The sequence below is a fragment of the Camellia sinensis genome, chromosome 8 (genome assembly GCF_055761805.1).
Source record: "Camellia sinensis isolate YWXY chromosome 8, ASM5576180v1, whole genome shotgun sequence".
Classification (NCBI taxonomy): Eukaryota; Viridiplantae; Streptophyta; class Magnoliopsida; order Ericales; family Theaceae; genus Camellia; species Camellia sinensis.
In genome coordinates this window covers 193,964,813-193,983,132 of record NC_138968.1, presented here as the reverse complement: position 1 = coordinate 193,983,132, position 18,320 = coordinate 193,964,813, and the positions used below count along the sequence as shown (strand labels likewise).

At 34.9% G+C, this 18,320-nt stretch overlaps 2 protein-coding genes across 6 annotated transcripts; both read right to left on the bottom strand.

The window, feature by feature from the left end:
* Window positions 1–127: 127 nt before the first annotated feature.
* Window positions 128–4,618, bottom strand: LOC114303132 (uncharacterized). Its single transcript, XM_028248285.2, has 5 exons — window positions 4,038–4,618; window positions 2,880–2,965; window positions 2,478–2,783; window positions 2,233–2,316; window positions 128–1,012 (listed from the first exon to the last, which is right to left on the bottom strand). Exons 1-5 carry the CDS (start codon window positions 4,404–4,406, stop codon window positions 565–567), a joined length of 1,293 nt encoding a protein of 430 aa, XP_028104086.2. The 5' UTR covers window positions 4,407–4,618; the 3' UTR covers window positions 128–564.
* Window positions 4,619–5,666: 1,048 nt separating this feature from the next.
* Window positions 5,667–14,890, bottom strand: LOC114303105 (WEB family protein At5g55860). Of its 5 annotated transcripts, none has more exons than XM_028248269.2 (4): window positions 14,348–14,890; window positions 14,054–14,116; window positions 10,447–10,652; window positions 5,667–7,690 (listed from the first exon to the last, which is right to left on the bottom strand). In XM_028248269.2, the coding sequence occupies exons 3-4, from the start codon at window positions 10,618–10,620 to the stop codon at window positions 5,906–5,908; spliced, it is 1,959 nt and encodes a 652-aa protein (XP_028104070.2). In that variant the 5' UTR covers window positions 10,621–10,652; window positions 14,054–14,116; window positions 14,348–14,890; the 3' UTR covers window positions 5,667–5,905. The 5 variants fall into 5 exon arrangements, with proteins under 5 accessions (XP_028104070.2, XP_028104056.2, XP_028104063.2 ...); XM_028248255.2 differs by having other exon boundaries at window positions 14,054–14,113; window positions 14,348–14,886; XM_028248262.2 differs by having other exon boundaries at window positions 14,054–14,113; window positions 14,333–14,880.
* Window positions 14,891–18,320: the final 3,430 nt, after the last annotated feature.

The window sequence follows — 18,320 nt, the reverse complement described above, 5'->3', positions numbered from 1 at the left end:
CTGGTGAGGAAGACTCTTCCAAGAAGAAGAGAAGTCTTCTCAACAGCTTGTTTTTCATTGATGACAGAAAGTTTTCTTGACTTTTATTTTTGTTATACTAAACGCCAAAAAAAAAAAAAATTCCGTCTAAATAAACAGTGCACTGTTATCGTTTATTTCATGATCAGAAATATGATAAAAAAGTAAAGACTGACTAAACCCATTGTGGCAACTCATTTTGTGATGAGGCAATGCTCTTGAATGATGTACCATTTACAGCACTTGACAGCAAAGCATTTTTTGACAAAGCCAAAATGATCCATACTTTGATTCAGGTTGGTAATACAAACCAATGTATCCTGCAACAAACAAATGCATATCTAATGTGGAGAATGAACTTCAAATATTGGAGACCAGAAAAATTCATATACATAGAAGAAATCCACATTTAGAGATCATGGATGCATTGGAAACAAACAGAAACCCACTATCCTAACATATATATATATATATATGTGATGGTTCACATCCTTCCCTCCTTAAAATCTGCGAGATCTTTCTGGAGATGCATTTAACATCAAGTATTTACCTCAACTGTTTGTAACAATTATATGCAACAGCAACTGACATGGCAGCACCAATAACAGCAAGAGCTGCATAGGTATCCTCGCGCTCCCAGCTCTCTAACCATGTTGGCATAGTGCACATCCTGCGAGTGCTAGCTGCTTTACCACTATTCTTCCGGGAAATTTGTCTTTTGGTGCTCTTCTTTTCAGCTGTCAACTTTGCCTCCCTCTTGTTAAGATTAGCATCATCTATCTTTTCGGGTACAGAAGGATTCTGACAACAGGGGGAGTTTCCATTTGCCCGGAAACAACCCATACCTGCAACTTGAGATCCACACACAGCACTGCTGATCTCATTTGTTTGTGTTGGCTCTTTTGAGCTGCTTCCAACATTGGCCTCTTTGTTTAGTTGAAGCCTTAATTCCTGGGATGTTTTCTGGTCTTCTTCTGATAAACCCATCTGTCCCCTGATGTTAGGATTCATAAGTTGAATGAATACAGAGTGAGACTCATTAAATAAAAAAGAAAAGAAAAGAATGAACCATGCGTTTATCTGTGTTTATGAGTGCTAGAAAGGGCATGTGAATGTTCAACAAAATTACTATAAATGTGCATCTCAGGCCGCCACCTGGAGACCTCTATGTTGATACCTCCTGAGCCGCTACTAATATCAGCCATACGAGTTGTACAAATAGCCTGGGCAAAATCTCATCATATGGGAGACACACTGGGGTGAATTTGTTCGAGGGCCTATCAGTGTCGCAAGTTTGACATGTACTTTTGATACTGGGAATAACGTGTGCGCTTGTTTAAAAATGAAGTACCCTCATATAGTGAGTATTCTTATTTACGTTCCCATGACAATCAAAACTTTAGAATACAAAAGAAATTTGACAATCATAATTATAAAGCTGATTATAAGTAGAAAACAAGTAAATCATTCAAGAATATGAAATATATTTTAACAATAAAGATTACGACATAAAATTTATGCTTTGATTATCCAAAATAAAGAAAGAATTACTATACTGACTTCTCATCCTCAAAAAATTTCAAATTACTGTTGTAATACTTGAATTTATGATAACCAATAAAGGCAATAAGTTATTCAAGGACAACACAATTTCATAGAAAATGGGTACTTAAATAATTTTAAAATTAAAAAACCAATCACCGGTTACAAATTTAATGATGTTAGGCTCATACAACTAACACTTGGGCCAAAAAGTTTAAGATCTTAACATGTTCTCACAAAGGATAATGAAATTCCTCATAAAGAGATTCCCATTTCTTATGTATTATTCTTGGACTCCCAACATGGGTTAGGGAAAAGTATATCTATAAATTGAAGATCATTCAAAACATTTTGACAACTCTTCTTCATAAGCTTACAAATTTCTGACCGGACATTTAACTTTTGGGCAATACTCTGAAATCTCCCACACCTCACAACCGAAAATGGGGTAAGAAATTTGTTGTGCTAATACTCATACATGACTTGAACATCCCAAATTTTCAATTTCTCTTTTGCTCAAATTATAATAGAGCTGTATTTCCCATCATTCTAGTTGGAGGTGCCAACAGAACTTCTGCCAAGATCCTATTATTCAAAAACTTCATGAATCAAACCACTCTAATGCTGACCACTTTCTAAAGTTTCCAAAAAAAAAAAAAAAAGGAAAATTACCTCCAAAGCCAATCTACAATCTCTCCTTTCCCAATATGCTGTTCAAGCAAGAGAGGTACATCATCTGGGGTAACATACCCATACCTAAAGAATATTAAATCAAAATGGCTCAAGAATTGTTTATATTTAAAATGTGATCTACGAAGAAAGAAAAGATCCACTTACACTTTACTCATCATATCAAAGAAGATGATGAAAGCATTAGTCCAGCAAATATACAATCAAAAAAAGAGTTACATCCTTACCAATGACCAGTAACTTCTCCACCGATTTTTGCTCCAAAAATAATCACATTTCCTGCATACTTATGCTCCCCGATGTGTGAGCACGGGCTGACAGAAACTTTACTTTGAAGGCCATATGATTCAATCTCTTCTTTGAATCTAGTAATCACAGCAGGTCCACAAACACCACAACGTCGATCCCTGGTCCCATGAGCACACACAAAGATATAGAAGCCCCGTAGTGCTTCAGGAGTTCCAGGTGGCCATTCACCATCTTTCACAAGCACTTCCTCAACAAATGTGTCAATATCAAAGTGTGTCAATCTCCTGCATTTTATGCAAAAATCACAGTCAAACAATGGGAAGGAAAAACAAGATTGCGAAGAGCATCCAAAAAGTAATGAAGAAAGACTGCAATTTGACCTGTATCTGATCATGTCAGGAAAGATTAAAACATCACCATTCGACGTCTCAGTTCCATCACGCCCCTCACATATTGTTAACCGGGTCTTGAGAAAAATGGGGAAAACAATGTAAGAAAACTGTATGCTGTATTACACAAATATGATAGTAAGAAGTAAAGCAAACACATACAAATACACTCGATTTCAAGATCAAAGCAGCATTGTTGACCAAATAAACTGAAAGCAAACTATTAGAAGTAGGATAAGTGCTAAAAATTCTAAAGACCACAAAATTTTTGTGCTTCACCAGTTCAACAATAATTAATTTATGCAAACCGTTGAGAGAAGTTTGTTTGACTATAGTTATTCATGACCAATAAATCTTGATAAGCTTAAAATATCATGGAACATGGACAATACAACCAAGTGCTAATAACCTGTTACTTCACATAGTTTCCAAAAATCACAGAACATAAATACCTTCATCACTCATAGATCCCTACATATTGAACATTTATATCACACTAAGGACATAAATGTCCTGACAAAGCCCCATTGTAGTTCCTTTACAATGTTATAAACCTTTGTGGATCAAAAGAACAGGAAAAAGGAGATTTTGGTTTCAACTATAATAAGGATACGACGATGAAATTAAGCAGGCTAGGAACTAAATCCAACTTTAGCAAGACCATATAAGCATCCCAAATTTTAGTTGCTCAGTCCCAATCTTCGTGCACCTGAGAACACAACCTTAAAACCCTAGCCCCAGGAAACGAAACAAACACTATATATAGAGAGAATGAGAGCACCTATGAACATTGAAAAACATAAACTTCTGTGAACGAACCCTAAACGGCCCAAACTCAATCACAAAACCTACTCAATATCCTTCAAAATCTCCACAATCCACATCCCAAAATCATCCAAAAACATAAACAATTCACTAAAACAACACAAACCCATTTCGAATCACTATATATTCAACCAAACCCGCAGAAATAATTAATCCAACAAAGAGAACCCACAAACCTGTTTCCTTCAAAATCTCCACAATCGACATCCCAAAATCATCCAAAAACATAAACAATTCACTAAAACAACACAAACCCAGTTCAAATCACTATATATTAAACCAAACCCACAAAAGAATTTAGTCCAAGAAAGAGAACCCACAAACCTGTTTCTTCATATCACCCTTCTTAGCCATGAGAGCAGCGGAGAGAAGCCTGGGCAGTCGATCGGACTCAGCGGCCTCGATGCGAGGAGGCCACACTTGAGGGTTCTTATAGCACAGAAACAAATGGCGATCGTAGTAGTCTACGGTCCCAACCAGTGGGCTCTGCCGGAATTCAGTCCGAAAGAACCCAAACTCGAGGTCGCCGCCGCCGTCGAGGACGAGAAAACCCTCATTATTGAAGCTTCCAGAGGCACTCCCAATTTGGGAATTAGGGTCGAGAAGGAAACTGTCTCCGTCGGAGACTGCGATTGGGGACGATGTTGATGATGGGTTCATGAATGTCAGAGGCTCATCCCTATTGCTTGCCATTCAAGTGTTCGACAAAATCACACAGAGAGACGATTTTTTTTCCACGAGAGAGAGAGTGTGGAAGTGTTGGTTTGGCTGTGACTTGTGTTTTGGTGGACTTTGGTCAATTAGTGTGATGACCTGAGCGGACACGTGTCAATCAGGGGACATTCTACTATGGTGTTTTTTTTTTGTGGGGGGGGGGGGGTTGTGTGTGTCAAAGCTATTCACATGTCTGGCTCAACATCTCATGTCACTAATATATACCATTCATTCCCGGTGTGGATGACAATTTTGATCAAATAAAACATTTTTAGTCAGACATTGGTGTTGTTTGGCAAGTTGGTTTCTGACTAAAATAGTTACAAAAGACAAAATAAGTTATTTTAGTCACAACAAATAAACATCACATCCAATCCATAATCATTACTCTTTTCTCACAAAAAAAGTTAAAAAAATTTAAAAAACTAAAAAGCTTTTCCCAAATCAAATTTTTTAATCCAGACTAAAATAACTAAAAAAATCAAAAAGTCAACCCACTTTTTAAACGGAGGCATTGAGAGGTCACATAATGACTATTACTAGTTTTTCTCTTATGATTGGCCACCAATCATTCCATGATTAGTTAGTCTCACATTTTTTTATTATTATTGTTGTTGTTGATGATCATGATAATATAATGTAATCATGTTTATCAGATTAATTTAATTTTTTTGTATAGATAATTTATATTGAAATATAAAAATTAAATGAAATAGGAGTTCATGATTATTTTTGTTTCAAATCATATTTTCTAAATGCAAATTGTTTTGAATTCATTTTTCAAACTGCCATTATTTTGTAAAGTTACAACTCAACTTCGAAAATTTTTTACAAAAAATTAAGTAGTTTAGCCTTTTCAAAATAGTTTATAAAGCAACACAAGTTTGAAAAATAGGTTCAGTATGTATCTAGAAGAATGCATGATTTGAAAGAACTCAAATGGTTCAAAAAAACAAAAACCATCATCTAGGTTCTCCACAGCAAAAAGATAGAAACAGGATCCAACAACAGAAAATTTTACCAACTATTCATCCATGGGGGGATGCTGATTTCACAAGTCTTCTGGGACTCCAATGAAACCGAGCTTGTTCTAAGTTCAATGACAGTAAAGTTATGTGTCCTAAAACGCGACAAAGCTGGATGTTTCACACTTCAGCATGCTGGTAGTTGGTCTTTGTCGATCGCTTATGCAACCATAACTAAAGGACTGCAGCTTTATTTTGCAGAGAAAACAAGAGAGAGCAGAAAATAAATCATTTGTACTGAAATCTCCAAGCAATTGTCTCTAGCTTTGTTGCTGGATCATACAAACTCACTCACTCTTCCTACTCCTACCATTTGCTTTCAATATACCTACTACCCAAAGCAAGCAAAAATAACAGAAACTTAATTCCACTGGTCTCAAATGTACAAGCCCAAATCATAAACATTCTTCTCTCATTCACTTGCACGAATTTTTTTTTCTCCAAAAGCACGCATCACATGGGCCTCTCACCAGGAAGATAAGACGGTGATCCGCCCTCAATTTGATTCTTCTTCCTGTGGAAGATGCCACTGAGATTAGGTAAAAGCACCTTTTTGGATACAGAAGTATTCTGTTTTTCCAACTTTTGGGCAACCATGACTTTCTCTGGTGGATTCTGCTTTTGATTTTGAATCCGGTAGTTGCGGGGGGACGCTTCTGTTGACATCTCCCTCTCTGCAAGAATCCGAGATGCCGCTTCCGCCGCCTTCTTTTGCTCTCGTTCGCGCCACCTTCGGAGCTCTCCTTCCACCGCCTTCTTTGCCGCCTCCGCCATCTCTGCGCTCTTCAAGGCATCCTGAGTCGCAGCTTTCATATCATCAATCTCCTTCTGAGTCGCCTCCAACCTCTTGACTGCCTCATTTTCACTTGCTTTCACAGCTTCTACCTGCGCTATTGCAGCAGCCACTTTCATTTCAGCCAATTTGTCAGATTCCTCAACTTTCCGGCTCAGTGCCTCGAACTCTTCTCTTGAGATTGTGATCTGGGCACCAGACTCAGAAGTCGAGGCACGTGCTGCATTAGTTCTCTCAGACAAGATTTTAATCTGATCAAGAGCCCTTGTCTCGGCTGCTTTTGCCTCTTCAGCCTCCTCCAATGCAACTTTTAGCTGCTTCTCTGCTTCTTCCAGAGCAGTTTTGGTGGCTTCTGCTTCATTGTTCAACTTGTCAGCTTTCTTCTTCATCTCCTCAGCTTCGCATCTTGCATTTTCACTTTCTGATGACAACTGGTGGAGGGTTGAGATCATTTCTTCAAAATTACCTCTGACTTTGGATTCTTCAGCAATGGCTGCTTCAAGCTCGGACTTGCTTTTCCGGAGCTTGACGTGCAGATTCCCAGCAATGGATTCCGTTTCTGCTTCCTTCTCCTTTAGTTCAGAATGCTCTCTCTTCACATTCTCAAGCTCCAGCTTAAGGGACTCCACCAAGCTTCGAAGCGAGCTTTCCTCTTCAGCAACTTTATGAAGTGACCCCTTAGCATCACCCAGCTCTGAAGTGACAACTCTGACAGAATCAAGATCCGAAGCCTTTGCATTTTCCATCTCTTTTTGCAACACTCCAATCTCAGTTGCTGCTTCAGCAAGCTGGGCCTCAAGATTTTTGGTGACTTCAGGATCGAACTGTGTCTTCAAAGCAAGCAATTTCTTCGATGATTCTTCAAGGATAGCTTTATACGACTGCTTCTGAATATCTTTCTCAGCAAATATCTTCGCTTGTTCTTGCTGGGCTTGCATTGTTGCAAGATTCACCAGCCCAATCGATTCCTGTACAGCAGCAATTTCCTTTGAAAGCTCGCCAACTTTCTCCGCATTTGCTTTGGCTGCATGCTCAGCTTCTTCTGCTTGCTTGAAGGCGGCAGCTTTTGCTTCCAGGGTTGCATCGCAATCCTGACGGATTTGCCTCAGCAATTGTTTTGCAGCATCAAGTTCAGTAATTGCAGTCATGTACTGTTCTCTTTTATTTTCCAAGTCCTGTTTCCGGACACCATTAGCTACCGCAGGACTAGCACCATTTGCTTCTCCAAGTTGCTTCACCTGAGCAGCTTGTGTTGCCTTAATTACCGATTCCTTTGATTCAGTCACGGTTTTGAGCTTCTGGGTTAGGTCATCGACTGTCCTTTTAGCCTTTTCAAGCTCTATGAGTGCTTGGGCTTTTGTAGTTTCAGCACTCTTTAGTTGCTCCTTCAGCTTATTTAACTCTTTCTGGGTCAAGTGAAGCTGTGTTTCTTTTGCTAATACCCTCTGCAGTAAAGCACAAAAATATATATAAACCAATTGGAAGGTAATAATTAAGTGAAGCTATCAAATTGCTTTTTGAAAAGGTCAACCAAACGAAAATTCTGCGAACAACCTCCTCTGAGAACTTTATTAGTTGTGCATTATTTAATTTAGGTCAATAGCAGGAGAGAAGATGCCACAACCAACCCCTCCAAATAGCATTTCCTCAAACCTATGAAGCACCGACACTTCAAAACAAGTGCCCTATCCGTGTCGGACACACAGACACTTCGGAGACACGTATGGGACACACCACACCACATGGTGTGTCCCCTTAAACCAAACCAAAACAAACCAAGCCATGGTGTGTCCCCTTATTTAATTAATTTAGTGTCCCCTTATTTAATTAATTTATTTTCAAGAGATGCTTTGGGGACACACTAGGACTTCCCCAATTTTATGTAGTACTTTTGATGAATGTTGAATGTTTATTATTTTTTTCTTAGATTTAAATACTTAATAGATCATCCATAAAAAATATATAAACTGTAAGTGCCAATTTGAAATAAAAAAATAGAATTAGAATTAGTTTTTGTTAATATTAATTGTTTGTAGATGTAATATTAATCTAAATAGTAAATAAAAATACATGAGAATATATTTTATTGCCATGTCCCCGCCGTATCTGTATCCGTATCCCTATTTTTTTGAAATTGTGGTATTCCGTGTCCGCATCCATATCAGTGTCCGTGCTTTTTGCGCAAGATTAACAGTGGTATTACTGAAAGCATCACCAGAACTTGTCAACACAAACCTATTTTAACCAATCTTTTATGACATTTTTTTTTTCCTTTTCACCTTCAAGCAAAGCTTGATTTAAATTACATATTTAACATGTCGAATATAATTTAACCTGCTAAGGAATGTGATCAGAATATCAAGCAACAAAATTATTCTCTTCATGCCCGTTTTTCCACTACGGAATATCCAACTTTTTAAGGGACAAGCATTCAACATTTTCAATTTTCGTTTCCGAGTGTAGGAAAATAGTTGATTTGCTGTGGGAAAAGATAATCCAAAGAATGCAATTAGTTAAATTATAAGGAATGTTTTGCAACATCATTAGAGTAGTGCTATAAAAATAGAATCTACAACTAAAATTATATACAAAGAATGACGTCATAAATTAAAAGCCGATCACCTGACCACCGATGTCCATTGTATTTTCAAAACTACCATTGACACATCATTGTGGATGAAAATTCTAGTTAAAGTTTATGTTAGATCAATTGGATATCCAAGAACTGGGTTTTACATCATTATATTTTAAATATACCATCATATTCATAGGGATGGCAATTTGAACCCGACTTAACGGGGACTGGCCCCCCGACTCTGATTAGAACGGTTTTTTCCTAAAAAATACCCCCGACGAGCAAGGGATGGTATTCGAAAATAAATCCCCGACAATTTTCAGACCAACGACGATGATAGGTTCCCCCACCCCGGCCCGTCCAGTCCCTATCCCCCGCCCCGAACTGAAATTACTATTTTTTGGTTGGACATTTGAGAATCGAGATATTATGTTGCATGGATTATTTTGAAGAGATGGACCCATAGAATATTTTTGAGAGATGCCTATTGATTTTAGAAGTTAGCTAATAATGTTGGTTGTACATGCTACTTTGCAAAATTTATACTTTTTTTTTTTTTAAAGCAAAAAACACGTGGTGTTTGGATTTTTTTTATTTTTATTTTTTTGGGTGGTGTGTTGTTTGAATGTTTATGTTTGGATATTGTTGGATTATGTTTTTATATATATTATTTTTATTTGCCTCAAAAAAATAAAATAAGATATGCAAAATTCAAAAAAAAAAAAAACGTCGAGGATTTTTTAGGGTCAGGAAACCCAATCTCTATTAGGGAGTAGGGGCTGATGGGTTTCCCGCCGAGGATCGGGGGCAGGGGCAGGGGCGGGGGCGGAGACGGGAAATTTTATACCTTCGGGGATCGGGGACGGGGAGTGTAATCTCCGGCCCCGGCCCAACCCGTTGCCATTCCTATTCATTGAGGTTGCCACATGCCTGTAAAAACATAAATCTCTAAATTTGAGTAGTAGACATGCACAAGCGCAGGTACATGTACACATGTGCGCAGACAACGTTTTAAACCTCATTGACTAGTGATGATAACCTAAAATATCACTTCTCACTAATGACTTTAAAGAGGGAGTTCTCAAATGAAACCAAAAAGAGGAGAACATGCAAAATTCGATTCAAATAATTCACACAACACTTTCACAATGACGAGTTGAATCTGCAGGGAAAGGGATTCAGAATTGCCTTGACTAATTAAATTAATACTCTCCAAAATCAATTAGATGAAGCCAAGAATAGCTTTCTAAAACAGAACCACCACTGGTCACTGAATAACCAGTACAAGGCACTTGACTAAGCATTTTACAATAGATCAAAACCACATCCGCTTCTCTCTCCCCCTAACAGAACCAAGCCATCCTAGGCCGCCTGACCCTGCAGGCACCTAAATAAGTGCAGTTTAAGTACAGATATTGTCCTGTGATTTTTTACTCCTTTGTCGTGTGCATTTTTACTTCCGAAAATGCAATTTATTTGGGCACCTTCGGATCTAATATAATCAAGCTTCTCAAGAATTGTGGATCAGCAGATGTGTTGATATCACCCCAACACAATAAGAAAAAATAACAGTCAGGGATAATATATTTGTTTTCTACACAATTACAATACAAAAATCAGAAATACCTCTGCAGAATGTGGTTTTGCCTTCTTGATGGCAGATTTTTCCCCTGAAAAAGCGCCTTCACCAAATAAATTGACAGCATCCTTGACAGATTGAAATGGTGCCCTGGTGTCTATCTCTCCAACCTCCACCACTTTAGGAGAGTCGGTAGCATTTAGACGATCTTTTGCTCCCATACTTCTTTATTAATTATTTTTCTGCAGCCCTCCTGTTGAGAATAATCAGAAACATTTCTATTTTGAGCTAATCTAGAAAAAGGATTACCAAATAAAGAATGGTTATCATAAATGAACAAAACATCCAACTGGTTGCTTCAGCCAGAAGGTAATTTCCAAATCAAAATATGCGGGGGTGTGAGAATATTAGGTTGGGTTTATATATATGATAGTGTATATATTTTGAGTTATTGTGTATATATATGGCAGTGTTCTCTTTTCCTTTTCAGTCTTAGGGTTAGGATTACTATATAATCAAATACATTCTTTGTATTAGAACACAATTTGAATTTACACAAAACATTCAAAAATCTTACAATAAGATGATTAGAAGAAATCTACATACAGGACACAGTGGGTACTCAAAATCTCGACCCAGGAAAAAAAAAAAAATGGGGCGAATCAAACTATCCAAGCAAGCAAATATACATAAAGGAAATAAGACTCGGTCTTGGTCAAGCTCAAGAACCAAAGAGGTTGGTACCTGAGAAACTGTCAAGGGTAAGGCATATGCATTTTTTTTTTTTTTTTTTTTTTTTTTGGGGGGGGGGGGGGGGGGGTGGGGAATTCAGTCACAGAATTGAGAATTTTCAATAATGCTTATTGTTATTGTTTTGTTGAGTCTTTAGGATCTAATAAGGCAAACAAAAGAACATCATTTATCAGATGACGTCAACTCTGCAAAATTTGCATACGACATAATGATGGTGTGTAAAAGTAAAGAAAGGCAGCATAAGTCCAGAGCTGCAGATGAACTATTTCAAATTGAAAAAGTTTACAAGAAGTTGGAACATAGTAAACAGAGAAACTAAACATAACTTCTTAAGACCATGAAATAGGGGTGGCCAGGGAATAGTTCATGGCAACCAAGTTAATAAAATGTACGAAAGCTCACAGAATCAGAACAAAAGACCACAGTGAAAAAAATGCCCTTACATGTTTTGTGATTGACAGAGAATAAATCCCAAGGTAAAAGGAAAAAAACAACAATAAAACCAATATTAGTTTGTGGAATGAATTAGAGAAACTATGGAGAGACTGCATTGAATAAATGTCCAAGATAAAGATGTTCAGATGAATCAATGAAATTAACCACAAAATGATCCAACAACTAACAAAAACAATACGTATAACACAAACAAATAAGGTCAATTCATAAGTTGGCATCTAAATATACAAACCTCCAAAACCAATGTCCTTCAAAAGCTTGTCACTGGCTGCTTAAGCCCAGTAACTCCCTCCTACATACAAGTAAACCTCAAACTCGCTTCGAAGCACTCAAATGGAATCCCAATTGTCAAAAAAGTTCACTCTTGGATATGCAAGCCCATAAAAGTTTCATAGAGAATTTGAACTGCGAGTACAACTTAGGAAGAAACTCCAAAAACTGACTACTTAACATTCTAAGGATTAAGTAATAAAAAAAATTATTTATTGTATTTAACGCAAACCACATGCCCAATCAATTATTCAACTCCATAACCCTTCCAAGAGCCTATCACACTTCTATCGGTTTCATATTACCTAATTTCTTCCCCACAGAACAACTTTTCCATTACCATTCAATTAGTAGGTTGAATACATGAAGTTTCCCTCAGCTTCAAGACTGGCAGCTATTAAATTGATATTCATTCTCCATTGAATTCCCAATATCAGATTGGATTTCCATGAACAAAAAACATGCAAAAGCACAAAAAAAATGTTGATCTTCAAAGAGGTCTCCACTACTTAACAAAATCTGGGACATACTTATCCCAAAAACAATAATTGATTAACACACATCACTAAATTCATGTAAAATAAATGCACTTGAAGGCACCCACTGCAAGTGTGAAACCCATCCTTCGCCTTTTCTCTTCATAACCTCATATACCTAATGGTGCTTAACTACTCCATACAATCCATATAATCATTCCTTCACAGCAACTAGTCACCGCTAAGATTCTTTGAAATAAATCTCAGAGCTATCATTTTCAGAATAAAGGCAGACCCTTCTACTTGAAAGCATCATGAAATAAACTCACTGATCTTGCTTAAGTTTAGACATCATAGAATTGAAACAACAGTACCTCTAACTAATTTTTCAACTTCAACAATAAGACCAAATGAATCTTTGATTCATCACTTCTCTTTTTCTTTTTCTTTTTCTTTTTTAGGGAGGATATGGTTTCAAGATATTCTTGGAAGTGATAAAAGTTTCTGCCAAGGGAATCAAGTCAAACTGAGATATAAACATTACTGCTCATCATATCAGACTTGTAATACCGTATAATGAACATTTGATAAGGGAAGAGCTGAGGGAACAGGTATTAAGAACACACACACGCACAGAGGAAACAATATTTCAGTAACAAAGCAGAGTCAATGAAAATGAAAATCATCTAATTCATGATCTACCCTATCCAAAAGTGATCTTATTTACTACATTTAGTATCCTACCTTCAACCTCCAATATAACTATCATCCACAAGGCAATCAAGTCACACCAATAATAAGCAATAAATGGAACATCATCATGGCATCCTAAGTAGCATCATATAGAACAAATGACCAATGAAATAAAGCTCTACGAAGAAAATTGAGGGGATAGACAAGCTAAATTATATTTTGAAGGAAGTTTTCCACCCTTTTTATGCTTGTTCAGAAACCAATCTTTAACTCCGAAATTGAAAATGGTGAAAATTTTAGCCAAATTGCATTTGTCATCTCTCATGTTTGGCATAGATGTCACAAAAAGAAACAGGAAACATGTTTTAACTTTTCTGGCCAACATCATGGACTAAGTTTTCCACCAAAAATTTGTCAGAAGGATGCAAACCTCTAGATTATTTTTCCTTTTTCCATTTTTTTTAATTTATTGTTCAAGCATTCTAAATTTTCTCCAATTAGTTGTTGACTACAGGTGACATTAAGTATATTAACAGAAAGTTGAAAAGAATCATCCTACAATGGTTCTTTGTTTAATAGGTAGAAGAATCATCCTATATATTTTTGGAAAGAAACAATCACTCAAAATTTATGCTCCTCAATATGAAAGACCTCTCCTAATATTCCAACCAACTAATGAATAACATATTTTAGGCAAGGGAGGTACAAAAGCGAGAGATAAACTTCCAGTGCTACAATTCAGAATACAGGAAAGGTAAATAAGGAGAAACAATCAGAGATTTAGCCATTACTTGGAATGACATTTCATGTGTGTTTTTCAATTAGGCAAAAGATTTAGTTCAGATGCGAAAGAATGGGGGCATCTGAATTGCCTTTTCTGGGTTGCAAAAATAATGAACAAGAGTACAAATAAAGAGGCATTCATTTCTTTCTTACATTTGCTATAACAAGTTTCAATGTAATCAAATTTGAAGTCTTATCAGTGAAAGAACAGGGCCATACATACCTGGTCAATAATCTTTGAATCTTGTTACACTTCAACAGCTCATGAATGCCTCCTCGAATCCTACTTTCACATGAACAAACATTAGATCATTAGACAATTTGAACCCATGACCAATTCTCAATTTTTCATGGTATCAATAACAAATATCAAGTATTAGATTAAAGATAACAAGAAAAATTAAGCAAACAAATGAGCAATTAAAAAAGGGCTATTAAAAAGGGAAAAAAAGAGAGAGAAAACAAAAGGGGTTGAAAAGGTAGAACAGAACAAAGTACAAACCTAATGATAGCTTACTCAAAAACCCTAATCAAGCGAGAACGACGTGACAAACGGTAAAGAGGGTTCTTTGAAAGAGCAACGAATCTTGATCATCCTCACCGATCTTCACATACTCTTTCAAAAAGTCAAAAACCCTTTTCGAATCTCTCAAAACCCAACACGAAAACTTCAATAAAATGACTGTTACAGTCTCCAAGCAAATCGACTCGAAATTCTCCAGCAAAGAACATGTATTTTCCTCACAAATTTCCAGAAAATTTTAAATCAGTAATCTTGAATTACAGACTGGGTTTCTGGCAGAATCGAAACGGAACGAGAGTTCACAGGAGAGAGAGAGAGAGAGAGAGGTTTGAAAGTTCAAAAGCAGTTTGATTCGGAGACAAATTTTATATCAGCAAACCAGAGAGAGAGAGAGAGAGAGAGAGAGGGGGGGTGACATGTCAGCACAATCACCGTCCAAGACATCTAACCAGTGTTGGGGCAGCGAGATGCGCGAAAAGCAGAGTTGGTGTGGAGAGAGAGAGAGAGATAGTTCTCTGTATTTGTTTATGTTTGGATAAGAGCAGCTATAAGACCATCTCTAACGGTGAATCAAACTCAGTATTAAATTTAAATTTTGATGAAAAATTTATTTTTTCAAGCTCTAACTGTTGCACTAAAGTCATATCAAAATGAGAATTCAGCAAACAAAACATCAAACTGAGACCAAGACACAAATTTTACCAAATCACTGTTACTGACCGTTAAAAGTGGTACACCAGTCAACCAACCAGTTGCCCTAGGTTCAAACCGGTCGAAAAAGGTTCAAACAGGTAAAAAAAAAAAAATTGCCCAAACCAGTCGACCACTTCCCCAATTCTGCTTTGATGCTCACCGTTGGAGCGCCTCGTATCAAATTGAAAAAATCGTCATTTTTTTCATCAGATTTGATGAAAAAAGAAGTTAAGCGTTGGAGATGCTCTAAGGCTTCAGTATTTTTTTTTATCAAATTTAAATAAGAAATGATTTATTTTTTTAATTTGATATTAATTGCTTCAATGATGCATCAAAAGAAGGGACATTCCGTGGGTCAACCGGTCGGTTAACTGGTAAGACAAATATATTTTTTGTTTTTTTTTTATTTTTTTGAATTGTTTGAATTTATTTATTTGAACTGTTTGAATCTGTTTCCGGTCGATCGGCCGGACGTCCGGTAGGTTGACCGGTGGGCCCACTTACAACGTTACAACATAGTGAATTGGTGAAGGCTCACACAGATTCTCAGTTTGGTGAGAATTTTGCTTCGTTCTCAGTTTGATATCAATTTGGTAAAACTATTAGAACAGAAAAAGTGATTTTTTTCATCAAATTCAAATTTGATACTGAATCTGATGCAACATTGGAGATGGTCTAAATTATCACTAAATCGTATTTTGGATTGGTTTGGGAAGTGGGTTGATTTTTTGGCTTTTTGATTTTTTTTATCTATTTTAACATGGGCTAAAAAGCTTGCTTTGAAAATGATTTTTTAGATTTTTGGCTTTTTTGGTTTTTTTAATGAGAGAAGAGTGTAATGATTATGGGTTGGATGTAATATTTTATTTTTTGTGACTAAAATATCATATTTTGTCTTTTTTTGCTAAAATAGCAAAAAAACCTAGTTTAGCTCTTTCCAAACGAAATTTATTCCGTGTGTTTAGTTTGAGTATTTTAAATTAAATTTTTTAAAAATTATTTTTTTTTTTATGTTTTTTCATTTTTAATAAATATTTTTAAAATTTTAAGTATTTTTTTATTTTCTTAGATACATCTTATTTAGATGTGTCTAAAAAGTAAAATATTTGTGAAAAAATATTTTAAAAAATTAATAAATACACAAAAATACAAAAAATGTACTGAATTTTCATATTTTTTTTATATTTTTGGTATTTAGTGAATTTTTTAAAGATTTTTTTCACAAAAAATATATTTTTTAAGTATATTTATGTTAAGTGTGTCTAAAAATTAAAAAATATTAAAATATTAAAAAAGTTCAGGAAAAACAGTAAAATAGAATTTTCTGAAAAGTGTTTTTAAAAAACTCAAGCCAAGCAATTAGTATTTATTAAATTTTATTGTTAAAATTTTCAAGTAATCAGTATATTATTTTCTAAATAAATTTATCATTTAAGATTTATAAATAAATAAATTTAATTAATAAGATTGTGGTAATTGCCCTTTATGTTTTTGTCTGGGGCAATTATACCCTAGTAGCCTTTTGTAATTTGGTTCTATTTAAGAACTTGGTTATTTTAGTTAATTTTTTTGACTATTTGATTATGTTAGTCAAAAAAAAGTTATGTTTTGGATGATGTTGACTTTTTTTTTAGTTGATTTGATAGTCTTGAGCGAAAAAATAAAATGATTATGGTTTAAATGTAACATTTTATTTTATTGACTATTTTAATTTATTTTTTTTTTATTAACTATTTTAGTTAAATAAAAATCAAAAAAATAATCCCACACAGGGCCGTATGATTTGTTAGCTAGATTTTTATAATTTTAATCATATTAAACTTTTATCAATGTTAATTTTTTGAGTGCAATTAATAATTATTTTAGAATTTATAGATAAAATATATTTTTTTAGGAAGAATTATATGCAGGCGGGAGAAAAAAAAAAATTGCAAATACATAGAGTGCAAATGTGTATGTGATGAGGTTCAATTGCACCCCTCCATATATTGATAATTTTTTTCTCTTCTGACCTACATGTAATTCTCTCTTTTTTGTAAGTGATTAAGGGAATAATGTTGCTTTTGAAGTTGTTCATTTCTATTTGGGAAAATGTCTCGTAACTCAAATTTTGTGGTTCAAAAGTGGCTCAAATGGCCAAAACGACGTCGTTTTGGCCATTTTTATGTTGTTCTGTACTCAAAACGACGTCGTTTTGGCCATTTGAGCCACTTTTGAGCCACAAAATTTGAGCTACGTAGCATTGTCGTTTCTGTTTGAGTTTACTATTTTGTATTTGATTTTTATCTAATAAATATTATTAATTAAGTTAAATTGATGAAATGTAAAAAAATAAATAATAATAATATTTTGATATTATTACAATTGCAAAAAAAAAATGTAAATTACATTAATTGTTCTTAAAAAAAATTTAAAAAAAAATTACACAAATTCACACAAACTTTGCATAATTACACAGCATTCACTTATGATTTTAATTTAAACAACATTTAAAATTTTCTTATTAGTAATTCATTAGTCTTAAAAAATAAAATAATATTATAATATATTTTACATTATAATATTTATTTTATCATTAATTATCTATCTATTATTACACTATATGTTCATTAATTATGTTTACTACGCTTTTATTAAAAGATAAATTAGTATAATTATGTCACATTTATAAAATTTATTATAATTTTTCAAATGTAAAAAATTATTAATATAATTTACTTAAAATAAAATTAATGTTGTGGGTGTATTAGCACGATATTATTTGCTTTAGAGTTAGGTGAAAACCCGCAGCTAACCCCTCGCGGCTTTAAAATATCTCATACTAGTTTATGAGAGTTAGTCCACTAGAAAATATCTCATACTTGTCTAAGTGAGTTATTTCACTTATGTAGTGGAGCTGTGATCTCTCACAAAGTGATGTAGGATAGTGCACTCACATAACTCGCATCCACGTAACTCTCTAGTAGATTGGCTGCTTGAGCAGAAAATTCTCACAGACGATACCAAATTAAACAATTAACCCTTCTTGATTAGCATGATATTATTCGCTTTGAAGTTAGGCGAAAACCAACAACTGACCCTTCATAATTTTAAAAAGCCTTATACTAATTTAAGAAAATTAACTCACTTATATAATAGAGTTGTGATCACTCACAAAATGATATGGGCTAATATACCTACAAATATAAATGATAATTTATGGAGGCAGTATATAAATAATTTGTCCTTTATTGTTTTTTTTGATGAATGAATGAATAGCTGTGCCTTTTTGCCG